A 15668-nucleotide genomic window follows, 5' to 3' on the forward strand; every position below is an offset into this window, starting at 1 on the left:
TAACATATTAAAAAATATTGCATATATATAATCATATTATGTACACGTTCTGAGATGATAAAACTTTTACAAACTTATTAAAAAAAAATTCAAATTAAAATGGAAATCCCAAAATAGTGATATTTTTATTTTATATTTTTTATACATTTTTTGAGTTTACTTTTTTTTTTTTTTTAATATTCTTTTATTTTCATTTTTTTTGTTTTTTTTTTATATTATAGAGGTAATGTAAAAGGCTCATTACCCCACCTAAAAGAATGAGTAGCGATTCTGATGACTATTATTATAAGATAAACAATGATAATAATAGTAGTAGAAAAAAAAGAAAAGAAATCGACGAAGATCGAGTAAAAAAAAGTAAGAGGCACTATGATGAAACAGATAGTAGAAAGGACAATGATTATAGTAAGGAAAAACATAGAGAGAAAATAAAAGATTACGAAAAAGAAATATATAACCGTCATAAAAAAAATAAATATAATGATTATGAAGAAAGAGAACGAAAAAATTATTATGATAGACGAAGTATTGAATCATACAAAAGTAACCATTCAAAAAGTTATGAAAAAAAAAAATATTATGAAAAAGACAAATATGAATCAAAAAAAAGTGAAAGGGAAAAAAAACGTCATAAAAAAGATGACGATGAAAGTGATGAATATGAAGAACTGAAATATAATAAAAGAAAAAATGACGAAAAAATTAAAAAAAAAGAAAAAAAAAATCATCATTATACATCTAGTAGTGATGAAAGTTATAGAAAAAAAGAAAAACATCGTGATAAAAAAAGGAGTCATGGAAGGAACCGAAGTAATGTAATGGATAATGACACCGATCGAGATAGTGAAAGTAAGCCTTCAAATAAAGACAAGGAAAAAGTTAGTGAACAAGAAGTAAAGAATGAAATAAAGAACGAGATAAAGAGCGGATTTAAAATCGTAGATACAACAAAACCAATAACCGAGCCTAAAAATCTCAGCCGATTAGAAAGGCTAAAATTATTTGCCCAAAAACTAAAATGGGGAAACAATGAAAATGTCAAAAAGGTAACAAAATTTACACTTAATGCTTCAAAACCAAAAGGAGTAAATAAACACGTCAACTTAGATATATTCATGGAGAATGATATCGAAGAAGAAGAAGAAGATGATGATAAAAAAAAAACCAACTTAGTAGATGCATATATTGAAAGAGAAGCCGAAATAGAAGAAGACATGTTGAAGGAAGAGGGAGAAGAAAATGGGGATGATCCATTGGAAATATTTATGAAAAATATAGAAAAAGAAAATTTAGAAAATCAAGAAATATATGTAAATAAAACAATAACTCTTGATGAAATTTATAGCTATGATATGAACAAACACAAATATGAAGATGTAATTTGTGCCCCAGTTGGGAATGACGAAAAAAATGACAAAATAACGAATGGCAATTCTCAAATTAATAAACCCGAATTAGAGAATGATAAAGGAGGGAACGAAGGGGATGATGAAATGGAAAATGAAACGAATGAAAAGGAGGACGATGATTTTTACAAAATGTTTATTGAAACACTTAAGAAAAAAACAGAAGAAGATAAAAAAAAGAAGGAAGAAGAAGAAGAAAAGGAAAGAATAAAAGACGAAGAAAAAGAACAAAACGAATTAGATGATTCTTCTATAAATTTAAGTGAAGATAGTGAATATAATTGTGAAACAAATACTTTAAAAAAAAAAATTAATAAAAAATTATTACAAGTAAATCATGATGAAATTGATTATTTACCTATTAAAAAAAATGTTTATGTACAAGTTAGTGAAATTACAAATATGACAGATAAGGATGTTGAAATGTTTCGAAAAAATAATGGAAATATAGTTGTAAGAGGAAAAAATTGTCCTCGACCTATTCAATATTTTTATCAATGTGGTTTACCTGGGAAAATTTTAAATATATTAGAAAAAAAGAATTTTAAAAAAATGTTTAGTATACAAATGCAAGCAATACCAGCATTAATGTGTGGTCGTGATATAATTGCAATAGCAGAAACAGGAAGTGGAAAAACTATATCTTATTTATTTCCTTTAATTAGGCATGTATTACATCAAGACAAATTAAGAAACAATGATGGTCCCATTGGGATTATACTTACTCCTACTAGAGAATTAAGTATTCAAGTTAAAAATGAGGCAAGTGTATATTGTAAGGCTGTTGATTTAAAAATATTAGCAGTTTATGGTGGATCTAATATTGGTGCACAATTAAATGTATTAAAAAAAGGTGTCGAGATAATTGTCGGAACTCCTGGAAGAATAATTGATATATTAACAATAAGTAATAGTAAAGTTACAAATTTGAATAGAGCATCTTTTATAGTTTTAGATGAAGCAGATAGATTGTTAGATCTTGGATTTGAATCACAAATTCATAGTATTTTAAATAACTGTAGAAAAGATAAACAAACTGCTATGATATCTGCAACATTTCCTAATTATATTCAAAACTTAGCAAAAAAATTATTATATAAACCTATAGAAATAATAGTAGGAGAAAAAGGAAAAACAAATAATAATATATATCAATTTGTTGAAGTTTTAGAAGAACAAAAAAAATTATTTCGTTTATTGAAATTGTTAGGAGAATGGATTAAATATGGCCTTATTTTAATATTTGTTAATAAACAATTAGAAGCTGATTTATTATATTTAGAATTATTTAAATATGAATATAAAACATTAGTGTTGCATGGTGGACAAGATCAATCCGATAGAGAACATACATTAAAAAGTTTCAAAGATGAGGAAAATAAAATATTAATTGCAACATCTGTTATGGCTAGAGGAATTGATATTAAAAATATTATTTTAGTAATTAATTATGAATGCCCAGATCATATTGAAGATTATATACATAAAATTGGAAGAACTGGTAGATCGAATAATATAGGATATGCCTATACGTTCATTACTCCAACTGAACATACAAAAGCTTATGATATTTATAATTTAATTAAAAATAATATATATTATATAAACAAAACAATAGATATTCCTATTGAATTAGAACAAATGGTTAATGAATATGTGAGTAGTAAAATAGCAGCAAAGGGTGGAAATCAACTTAATCCATCTAATGGTGCTTTAAATTCTGGTACTACTAATTCGATAGCTTATCATGGATGGGATAAGAAAAAAGGATATAAAGGAAAAGGATTTAAATTTACACCAAATGAAAAATCAAGAATGCAGATGGATAAAGATTTAGCAAAAAAAGAACTTGGATTAGTAGAAGAAAAAAATGAAGATGAGGATAGAGAAGTAGGATATACATCTGATATGGAAAATGAAGGAAAAATAAATTCGAATACAATTAATAAAACAGAGAATGTTGGTCAACCCCATGAAGGAAAGAAAATGAAAAATATACCAGGAACAGGTAAAACACAAAAAAATAATGAAACAAATATATCACCACAAGCAAATCTTAAACAAATTGAATTAGAAATTCAAAAAATAAAAATGGATGATACTATGAATTTATCATTAAAAGCAAAAAAAATAAATGAACTAATGAAAGCTCATAATTTTATTGAGTTACAACAAAATAGTTATAAAACAGTGGATAGCAAAAATGATGAAGAAATTGATAAAATGGCAGAAATGGAAAGTTTAAAATTAACAGAACATATCAAAGATCCAAAAGAAAAACAATTAATGTTCCAAAAAACAAAAGAAGATATTAAAAAAAAACTAATAAATAATAAAGCTCAAATGGAATTAAGAAATGAAAGTATACAAAGAAATATGCTATTAAATGCTATAAGAACAAAAAATATGAAAAAATATTCTCCATTTTTACCTCATACATATGTAACTGAAGATAATACTATTTTAGAAGAATTTTATATTAATGATTATCCTCAACATGTGCGTTTAAAAATTTCTAATCGAGATGTCTTAGCACGGATACAGGATATGTCTGGAGCTATGTGTCAAATTAAAGGACAATACTCTAACCCTTCACAACCAAATAAAACAAACTTTATATTAGATCATAAATTGTTGCATATTGAAATTACTGCCCCTACTTATAATCAAGTACAAATTGCTCGAACAGAATTAACTTCTCTTCTTAACATGTTCATGCAAAAATGTAACATAAAAAATCAAAAACCAAGTGCAGGGGGATACACCACATTTCGGTGAAAATAATTTTTTTTATCTGTTCACTGCGTATGTATGTGTCATACGTTTTGAACGCAACTCACCATTTCTTTTGATGGAATTAGTGCCTATTTTAAATGGCATCATTTTGTAAATTTCCATTTTTTTTTCTTATTTATTTATCTATCACTTGTTTAATTATTACCCTTTTTTGAGTTCATTTGTTCTACACCTTTTTATAACCAATTAAAAAAACTGAACTTTTTTGTTTTTAATCCATATGATTGATTTTTTATAATAGGTGCTCTTGTAGCATAATTTGACAAAATTGTATAAAAAATATTCAATTAAGGTTATTCATTTTTAAATTAAAAAGGTATAAAGCATTGAAAATGTGAAGAAATGATGAAATTTATAATAAAACAAAAAAAACAGCAAAATGCGCGCGCATTGCATGAATTTTTCTTTTACATGAAAATAGAATAAGAACAAAAACAAACAAATTGAAACGCATGAGTAAGGTAATATGCAATTTTGCATGAACAATGCATAAATATATTAGCTAAAAATAAACATTTTTTATAATTAATGAAAAAAAAAATGTGTATATGCCAAATGGATATATCGCCATACTATTTTTACTTCATCTGTATGAATGTGATGGTGTATGGAAAAAGTGTAACAGTCAACGCACACACTTTTTCAATTATAGCTGTAAAAAAAAAATACATAAAATATATGCATGTGCATATTATTTTTCAGATAAAATAGCTAGTTAGCTAGCTAAAATTAATAAAAAAAAATATATTTACCTTGCATAGTAATATATTTTTTTTTTGTAAAAATTATTCTTCAAATTCTTGTGTATTCATTTTGTCGTATATTCCTCCTTCATCTTTGTCTATAGAATTATCAGTTGAATCAAAACTATTAGAGTTATCATCCATGCCATGATCAAAGCTACTAATACTTTGATCATCTTCCATATTATCCATTGAAGAGATCATATCAGTGTCCATACCAACATGTTGGTTCATATTATTTATTTCATTTTTATTTTCATCGTTTGACATATTTGGTACATTTCTTTGAATAAAATTACGTCTATCATCAAGAAATATTAAATCTCCTTTGTTATAAGATAAAACAATTTCAGTTATTTGTCTTGGTTGATTATTTAATTCATTTCCAAACCACTTTCTTGTATGTAGGGATCCTTGTATATATACTCTTCTTCCTTTTCTTAAATATTTATCAATTAAATCTACTATATTTTGATCATATACAACAATTCTATGCCAGTCTGTTTTTGATTTTAATTCATTGGTATTTCTATCTCTCCAAAACTCATTTGTTGCTAAACTAAATGTTGCTACTTTATCGCCACCATTCAATATTTTTATATCAGGTTCACAACCAACTCTTCCAATTAATGTTATTTTATTTAGTGACTTTTCACTCATAGAAGGTCTGTTATTATAAAATCTTTTATTATTATGTTCATAATTAAAATCATTTTGCATATTTATTTTTAAATTATTTACTTTCCTACTAGTTGTTCTCTTATTTGAAACCCCACTAAATGTGTGAATTTTAAGATTGCCTATATATCCCCATATTTTAAGAATGTTAGTTAAATATATTATACTTAGCAAAAATATAAGTTTCATTATTTGATCGTACAATTATCACAAGCTATACTATAACACATGTATATAATACTGTATATGGAAATGCTCCAATATCACTTTATATTTATTTTATTCCTATCAAGTATATTAAAAAAAAATACAAAGCCAATAAAATAATGAATAAGCAAGGAGCAAAATGAAATATACTAACTTAAATTTTCATTATTCCATAATCCTTATGTTATTTTATTCATATTTTTAAAAAAAGAGAAAAAATAAAACATAGTAAATATATATATACCATACATAAGTGATTATTTTTATAATTATTATATTATCAATTTAAACTAAATATTTATGGGATTAGCTAAAACCTATTTTTTCTTTTAACTATCACTTTGTATATATATACATTTTTTAGTTCACTATGGCTACCTTATATTTATGCACATATATAGGGATTTTTAAAATCCAATTTTCGTTTTTTTTTTTCGTTTTTATTTATTCCACCATTTTTTACCTTATCAAAGAATTAAAATGAGAAAGTAAAATTAAAAAAGAAAATGGCTTTTTCTCATTTTCAAGAATAATAATATAATTCGAACATTCTCATGGTATAGTAAAAAGGCATAGCCCAAGCTAGTCATTATATATATTATAATTTTTTGGTTTTTACCCCTATGGTCATTTTATTTTGCAAAATTGTAAACATAAAGGATAGACTCACAAGCATATTTTCCACATATTAAGCCATGTTTATATGTATTATAATTAGATAGTTTACCATACCATTTTATTTATTCAAAGTCTCAAATATGTTGGTACCCCCTATTATATAATAGTATACAAATATGCGTGCATAAAAAATATGAGATCATATATGATTATTTTTTTTTAAGAGGAATATGATTGAAATAGTATTAGATTTGTTCATATATAATTGGGTCTTTATATTAAATTATTTTTCTACATATGTCAAAGAAAATTCAAATTATATACAAACTAGAACGACTGCAAAAAAGTGCAGGGTGTTTTTTCGAAAAATGCACAAGTTATGTGTATATGTACATTGTTTTGTTCCTTCCTACATGTTCAAATGGTATGAAGTAATTCCGAACAAAAGTGTCAACACTCTTTGTCTTTACAAATTGGGCATATCAATTTAGTATGTACATATATAATACCACATGTAATATGAATATATTTTTCGTACTAGGAAATATTTATACAAATTAAATGGAATATAGGTGTTATAGATTAGTAGAACAATTTCAACTACTATTTTTATAATGTTGTTTTTGTTCATATATTTACATGCATTTATATATATTTACTTGTTTCCTATTACTTTAACTTATTCAACACACAATATAATGACATTGTTTAGGGAAATAGAAAAACATTAAAAATAATAATAAAATATATATTTTTTTAAATTATTCAAAAATAAATAAAAAGTGCATTAAAATATTTTACCTAGTTATATATAATTTCATATACCTGTCCAATTTTTTATGTCTACACACAACCTAGAGAAAATATATTTTTTCCCCCACTTTTTTTTTTTTTTTTTTTTCTTGGATAATAATAATAAAAAAAAAATTATGTTTCCTTTTTTTTTTTTATATTCTTTCTTAATAGGTAAAAAGAGATATGAAAAAAAAAATGTTGATTGGAAATATTGCGAATTATTATATGTATATAATAATTTTTTTTTTGTTTTGAAAAATATGTAATTTTTTTTCTTTTTTATCATGTAAATAACATGAATAGATAGTAATGATTTTATTTAAAATAATTTCATTCGTCTAATTCCAATTTTTTTTTTGTTTATTTATTTCATTGTTACATTTCAATTTATTGTTTACCCAGAATATTTCTCACTTGTTTAAACTCATATCTATTTGTTGAGTTAATTTTATAATTTAGGTGTAAACATTTTTTAATTGAAAACCATTTTGTATGTCAACATAAATTATTCTAATTATTAGTTTAGTTATTTGTTACAATTTGTCTATATTTGTTTGTTTGTTTGTTTGTTTGTTTGTTTGTTTTATTTTTTTAAATTTTAATATATTTGTTAGTAACACTTGTCTATTATATATCTACTTTTTCCATCTCCTTGTTTGTTTGAAATAAAAACAAAAGTCGTTAAAAAAGTTGCCACTTTTGTTTTGACCATTGTATGTGTTTGTAACGAGTCAGGACAGACTGATGAATTAATTAAAAAGGAAAGACAAAGTGAAAGTACAAAATTAAAGGCTGAACAAAATATAGTATACCAAGTTAAATAAAGCCGATTTCAAAAAAAATGAGTTTGAATAATAATAATATAGTAGATTTAGTAAAAAAAAAGAAGGAAATAATTAAAGAGAAAAAAAAACAAAGTAAGTCTCATAATTCTATATCTACAAAATCAAATGATAGTGAAAATAAAAATGAATTGAATAAAAATACATTAATTAATAATTTTGTAACCTCACAAAAATTATTAAAAGATTTACAAAAAAGAGACAACATATCGTTAGATACATCTTTATATCTTTTCAATGTTGAGATTGATAAAATTCAAAAAATAACAAAATGTGATAAATGGAAAAATGTCCCATATATTTATCAAAAATCAGCTACTGAAATATTATTACGAAAAAATGAATATATAAATGAATTAAATAAAAAATATAAAAAAAATATGGATAAAAAAGTTAATCAAAATAATGTAATTACAAAAAGATATAGTAGTAATGTAAGTACTCAACGAAATTGTAATAAAAAAGTTTCATTACGATCTCAAACTGTAGCCCAACCTGTTCATAAACATTTAGAAAATTCTACTAAACAAAAAAGTGTGAGTAATACTAGGGAAAATAATTATTTAAAAAAAAAGAATAATGACGTTTTTGATAAGTTAGGTAAAAAAGGTAGTCACACTAATGCAACCAATTTAAAAAATAACAATAATAATGCTCACTCAAACATTGACAAAAACATTGATGAAAATATGAATAAGCATGGTAACTGTCTTTTTCGTTGTAGTGGAAATTATTCTGCCTCTCCAAATATTGTGACCCAAGAAAAGGACGAGAAAGAAAACAAAATTAAAAATATAAAGAATTATAAAGGAATGTTTTATGAAAATCCAAAAGGTTCAAAAAAAAATGATTACTATTATTATGACAACAATAAGTCGGGTTTGCGTCCTAGAGCTACTTCCGCTTTTGGCAGTGGTTTAGAAAAAGAACAAATTGAAAAAAGAATGGAATCAATTCAAAACATAAATGAACGTAACTCTATTTGGTGTTCCTATGCATCTAAGGATTTAAACAATTCTTCCAAAGATGATGAAAATAATAGAAATCAAAAATATATTTCCAACTATTTATGTTATAATAATGGTGAACAGGATAATGTTATTCTAAAACCTGTTGATCAAGAAGTCAATGACGTACAAACAAAATGGCCAGAAATAAGCTGCTCTTATTTTAAAGGAAACAATTTTGATGAAAATCCAAATGAATGCGAAAATAAATCGATCGGAATCGAATCAGGTGTGGGGGCAAAAAAAACGATCCCTAATTTCGAACGACACACTGTTTCATCTTTTATAAAAAATTTAAGTGTACAAAAAGAAATGTTAGAAAAAAAACAAAAAAAACAAGTTAAAGAAAATTTGAAAAGAATGCCTACTAGCCAAATTGTAGAAAATTCAAAAAAAACATATTCTTCATATGATAAAACAACACAAGATAATTTGAAAAATCTTGTAAAGTCTCAAAAAAAAAATGATAAAAATAAAATGAAGGATGGTAGTTTTGAACAAGTATGGAATACAGTTTTAAAAAAACAAGATACATTAAATAGTGTCAAAAATAAATCACCTAATAATAAATATGATTTATATCATATAGCACCATTTAATGATAATTATTCATGGGTTAAAAATTTAAGAAATTATAGTTCCCCTGCTAAATTCAAAAATGCTGAAAAACAAAAAGAGGAAAAAAAAATTAGTTCCCCAATGAAGGTAAAGAAAGTTAAAAAAAATGAGATTGAAGAAAAGGTTGCAACAAAGGGGAAGGAACAAAACAAATTGGAAGCAGATGTAGACCTGCCAAATGATTCCCTAAATTGTGAAGAGAACCCTGTAGAGGAAGAGAACAATCTTAAAATTAAAGAAAGTAACTGTTTTTATAATAATTACATTTTTTGTGGTGGTGAAGAACCAAATGAAAATAGTGAAATAGGACAAGAGAATGATAATGAAGAGGTTGATGAAGTAAATAAACATAATATGAAACAATATATTAGTGTAATTGAAAATGTTAAAAATAATTTGAAGGAAGAAGATAAAAATCCGTTAGAAAAATTTAATGAAAGAAAAAGTAATCATAATTTTGAAACATATGAATATGTAAAAAATGATGAAAATGGAAAAAATAATAAAACTTTTGAAATTTTAATAACCCCTCAAAAAAATATAGACAACAAGAATAAAATGGCTACATCTAAATATGCTATTAAAAATAGAGTGGTACCAACTCCTAAAAAATCAATGAGTAATATGTCTAATAATTTATTTGGCTACCAAAAATATTTTCAACCCAATTTAAATGAAAAAAAAGTAAGCAATAAATATTTTACACCATCTTTTCAAATTGTATCTCCTTTAAAAAGTTCGAATAATAATCAAACAATGAGTTTTCAAAAAAGTAATACAAATATAAATGCTCAAAATAGTTTAGAAACAAATGCACCAATTGAAAGCAAACTTATGTGCAATTCTTGTCATACCTCCTCTAATATAAAAAATGTTGAATCCTTAAATAGTTTTGATGAACAGGCAGATAAAATAATTTACAATAAAAGTTTGACCACTTCAAAAGAATTAAACACGCAGAGAAGTGGTATATCCAACTCTTCAAGAGGTTCTAAAAAATGTAACGAAGAAAATGTAAACAAATCAAATGGTAATTTTATGTTTTTTTGTAAAAACACAAATGTATTAGAAAACGAAAACAGTATTAACAACGAAATATATCATGTTGATTCTATTAATAATATAAATTCAGATGCATATGCAGAATTGGATCAAAATTATTCATGCTATAAAACCTTATGTGTATATAATAAATTTTTGAATAAGAATAATGAGCATGAGCCAGTCAACACTTTAGAAGAAGCTAAAAAAATAGAACAAAATATTTTAGAAAAAAAAAAATCAGAACATTTTTGTCTTAGCAATGGACTAAAATTAGTAACAAAGAATTCAGAAGAAAATATTGGAAAACCTATAACAGATTCCAACATAAATTCTCATTCCTTTTCCATGGATACAAAACAACAAAACGAGCAAGCCATTGAAAAGAATATCTCGATGAATAGTATTGATATGGTAAATGAACAAAATGGTGTAGGCTGTTTTAACATTGGATGTTCCTATAATTCAGCTAGCAAATCAAATAACGAGGTTGAAATTAAAAAAGAAATATCAGAACCCATAGAAAATTATAGAATCAATGATACCAATGTAGATGCAAAAATGGAAATTGACAAAGATGATAATAATGGCGGATGCTATTTTAATTTGTGTAAAAGTAAGGGAGTAAATTCCCAAGAATATTTTATGAAATCTTTTGAAAATTTAAAAAGTTTAGATGCAGAAAATTGTGAGAAACGTAAAACAGTTTCTATAATTGATAATAATAATAATAATAATGATAAAATATTCGAATTTGAAAATAAAAATATTTCAAATGATAGGAAACAAACATATTTACAAGATTCAAATGATGAAGATATAAATTTATTAAAAAGAAAAGAAACATATAATCATGCAGATACAATAGTAGAACGAAAACAGACATACAATTTAAATTCTATGGATAATAAAAATGAAAATAATTTAAATAAAAAAATGAGTCAAGAATATGTATATATAAATAAAGTTCCCTCTTCTCATAATTATGAAGTTAAAGGAATGAAAGAAAGTATTATGAATAGTAAAAGAGCAACTACATATAGTTTTCCTGTTTTAAAAGAAAATTCAAAGAATGAAGAAGTTAATAGCAATTTGGTTGATGATTTTGTTTTTATAAAAAATAAGATTGCTATACCTAAATTAAAATTAGACCAAATGAAAAATAAAAATAGTCATCATTTTGATATTCCAAATTATGAAATTAAAAATATTGGATATCCTTCAGTAGTACAATGTAATAAGGTTCGTCTAATTCCTTTCATACCACCAACTGATAATAATACAAATTTTAATAGTATGGCTAGTTTTTCTAAAAACAAACACCCAGAATTATTGAAAATAGAAAGTAACTATTTATCTAGTTTAAATCCTCATAAAGTTAATCGTAGTCATACATTTAGTAATAATAAAATTAATGAAATAATTGTCAAAAATAATAATATGTTATCTTCCAATCCTAAAAAGTTAAGTACAACATCTTCATGTTCAAGATCTCATACATTTAATTTAAATCAAAGAATGTCAAATAATAATATAGCTACAAATTTAACTAGCGAAAAATGTGGAAATCATTCCAATGCCTTTTGTTCAGAATCGATCATAAGTAATGTATTTCCTGTTTTTAGAAAAACTGTAAGCAAATCGAATATAAAATATGGTAGTAAATCAAAATTACATGAATATCAATCTAAAACCTCATTTCAAAATTTAAAAAATAATAATGTGATTCCCAATTTTTCTAGTGAAAATATTAATTCTCAATCGGTTGAATTGAAAATAAATGATTCTATTAATTGCATGAACCCATGCATCTGTCAAAATGTACCCAAAAGTGAATTGACAAATGATAGCCATTTAGATTCAGGATACATAAACATAGAATCACATAATCTTATAGCTAATTCTAAATGTGACAAACAAAATAAAAGCTTTGAAGATGTAAGTAAAAAGATGGAAGAGAAAAAAAATAGTACCCCCAAAAAACAATCATATAAAGATATGATTTTGAGTTTTTTTGGAATCAAAAAAAAAGATGACACTCCTAATAATTGTCAAAACAATGGAAATATGAACGTGCCCAAATTGTATAATACAAAAAGTTTAGGAAGAGTAGACTCATTTCATAGGATTTCTAAAAATAGTTCAAATAAAAATTCAAACGATCTAATGACAAAACAATCAACCTATTCTTTTCCACAAAAATCTTTTACTCGAAACAATATGAATAAGCAGATTATAAACAAAACTGAAATTCAAGGCCCATCTTCAATACATAATAATAATTCAAACCTTCCTACTAATAAAATAAATTCGACGTTCGTTTTTTCAAACTATGTAAATAATGCCCCTATGAGCATAAATACTAAAACAAATGCAAATACAAAAACACATAGTTTGTCTTTTTTTGAATTAAAAAATAACAAACCCTCCTGTACATTTGAATCAATGAGCAAAGTTAATTCAAACTCGATTAATAATAGCAATTTTTTATGTAAAAATTTGAATAAACACAATGATAAAATAGTTTCTAAAATTGAAAACAATAATATCATATCTAGTATTCCAAAAGTTTCCTCTGATTTAGCAACTCCTCTTAATATGAATTGTTCAGAAAAAATATCTACAATTGGATCGAATAAATCTGAATTAAACAAATCTATTTTTAATGAAAATATGAACAATTTTAAAACTTATAATAATTGTTTAAAAGAAGTAGGAAATATAAAAAACGAAAATTCAAATTCAATACATATTAAAGAAAGCCCGTTGATTGAATCTCCATTTAAAGATATACTCTCTTCAGAAAGGATTCTCCAAAATAGCTTTAAAAATAATCTTCCAAATAAACCTATCTCTATTCCAAATATAGATATACATAAATTTTTTGGAAATAGAACCACAGAATCAAATCTAGTAGATGCACAAAATGGTAACATAGATGTAAAGTCTAATATTACAGAAAATAAAAGCATAAATAATGAAAATTTAGAAATAAAAAAACAAAATATAGATACATCTTCTAATTTTAAGGAAGACACAAATAACAAATGCTATAATACTTATCATCAAAAAAATTTTCAAATTATTCCATTTGATAAATCGGATAAAAAAATAATTGTAAAAGAAGTAGAACCCGAAAATAAACAACCCCTTAATCATAATTATACGAATCTATTTATATCTAAGAGTACAATAGATATTTTAAATAAAAAAATTAATAATGTTATTTATAATCCACATTCTATAAATATGAAATTTAATCCATACGATAATATGAATCAACAAAATACAGATCTAAATAATGTTATTCTTAAACCAAATATTTCTATGGATTCTAAAAATTCGACAACATCTACATTACAACAACATATCCATTTATCTAACATAAATCAAGGACATTCATATCAGACGAATAATACCCAAAACGAGATTCCAAAAAAAGATGAACCCCTTCCAATCGTTCCTGTTCTCTCCAATGAAAACAAAGTGATGCAAGAGGGAGAAGAAGAAGTAGATGCAAATAGCGAAATAGATGCAGAAAAGGAAGAGGAAAATGAAGAGGAAAAAGAAGAAGAAGAAGAAGAAGAAGAAGAAGAGGAGGAGGAAGATGATGACGAAAATGAAGATGAGGAAGGAGAAGATGACGATGAGAATGATGAAGAAGAAGGAGGAGATGGTGACGAAAATGGGGAAGAAGAAGGAGAAGAGGAGGATGACGATTACCAGGAAGAAGATGAAGATGGGGACGAAGAAGAGAAAGATGACGATTACGAAGGAGACGAAGATGATGGAGAGGATTACGAAGAAGAGGGAGATGGAGATGATTACGAGGAAGAAGGAGGAGAAGAAGGTGATGATTATGAGGAAGATTATGAAGAGGGAGATGAAGGTGAGGATTACGAGGAGGAAGAAGATGGCGAGGATTACGAAGAAGCCGAGGAATATGAAGAAGAAGGAGAAGACGAGGAATATGAGGAGGAATATGAAGATGGAGAAGAAGATGAGGAATATGAGGAGGAATATGAAGAGGGAGAAGAAGTTGAAGAATATGAGGAGGAAGATAAAGATGAGGAATATGAAGAGGAAAGCGACACCCATTTGTTATCCCCACCCTCAGTGTCTAATGAAGATATAGACAAAAGTAAAGATGATGAGTATAATCCTGAGAAATATATGAAAAAGTTTTCACATTTTAACAGTTTGAGTGTTAAAAATGATAAATATAAAAAAATGGAATCATCAAATGATATATTTGTTTTATCTCCAAGCAATTTAAGTAATATTCCGAATAAGAATATATTAAGTGTATACCCTCCAAGTACTTCTTCAAGTTTTAATATAAATATGTTTGAAAAAAAAAGAAACAGCATTAGTGCATTGATATCAAAGAGTATGAATAGTAACGAAGAAAGGAATGAAGGAATATATAAAAATCGTGAAAATATTTATGGTGAGCAAGATAAAAAAATTCCAATGACTATTTTAAGAAATGATAGAGATTCAACATTTAGTAATAATAATAATTCGTATAAATTTTTTGATGAAATTGCAAAACAAGTAGAATATGAAAAAAAAAATAATGAACAACTAAAAAAAAAATTAAAAGAACAGATAAATATGCAAAGAAGTTTATCCAAACTTAGAGAACAACAATATGCACAACTTCAATTCCTTAAGCATAAAGATGTGTATAATATGAATGGAAATATGTATGCTTAAAATTGATAATATATGACAAGTAAAAGATAAAATTTCATTTTTTTTTACTGTCTCTATTTTTTTCATACTTTTTTAAAATAAACACTTAAATTAATATCAAACCAGTTGAGGTTTTGAAGAAGTTTAAAAATATAAAATGAATAACAATGTACATATATTTTCACAATGCATAGCTTGTCAAAGAATGTTAAAATGTTA

The 15668-nt window shown here is 25.1% G+C and overlaps 3 protein-coding genes across 3 annotated transcripts; 2 read left to right on the top strand and 1 right to left on the bottom strand.

Moving 5' to 3' along the window:
• Positions 1-257: 257 nt before the first annotated feature.
• On the top strand, positions 258-4184 carry PVVCY_1100920 (pre-mRNA-processing ATP-dependent RNA helicase PRP5, putative; the record flags this gene model as incomplete). Its single annotated transcript, XM_008626282.1, has 1 exon — positions 258-4184. The coding sequence occupies one exon, from the start codon at positions 258-260 to the stop codon at positions 4182-4184; it is 3927 nt and encodes a 1308-aa protein (XP_008624504.1).
• An 803-nt stretch (positions 4185-4987) lies between these two features.
• Positions 4988-5812, bottom strand: PVVCY_1100930 (single-stranded DNA-binding protein, putative; the record flags this gene model as incomplete). Its single annotated transcript, XM_008626281.1, has 1 exon — positions 4988-5812. The coding sequence occupies one exon, from the start codon at positions 5810-5812 to the stop codon at positions 4988-4990; it is 825 nt and encodes a 274-aa protein (XP_008624503.1).
• Positions 5813-8084: 2272 nt separating this feature from the next.
• On the top strand, positions 8085-15470 carry PVVCY_1100940 (conserved Plasmodium protein, unknown function; the record flags this gene model as incomplete). The annotated part of the gene is made up of 1 exon (XM_008626280.1): positions 8085-15470. One exon carries the CDS (start codon positions 8085-8087, stop codon positions 15468-15470), a length of 7386 nt encoding a protein of 2461 aa, XP_008624502.1.
• Between the last annotated feature and the right edge of the window lie 198 nt (positions 15471-15668).

Source organism: Plasmodium vinckei (genome assembly GCF_900681995.1).
Source record: "Plasmodium vinckei vinckei genome assembly, chromosome: PVVCY_11".
Lineage (NCBI taxonomy): Eukaryota > Apicomplexa > Aconoidasida > Haemosporida > Plasmodiidae > Plasmodium > Plasmodium vinckei.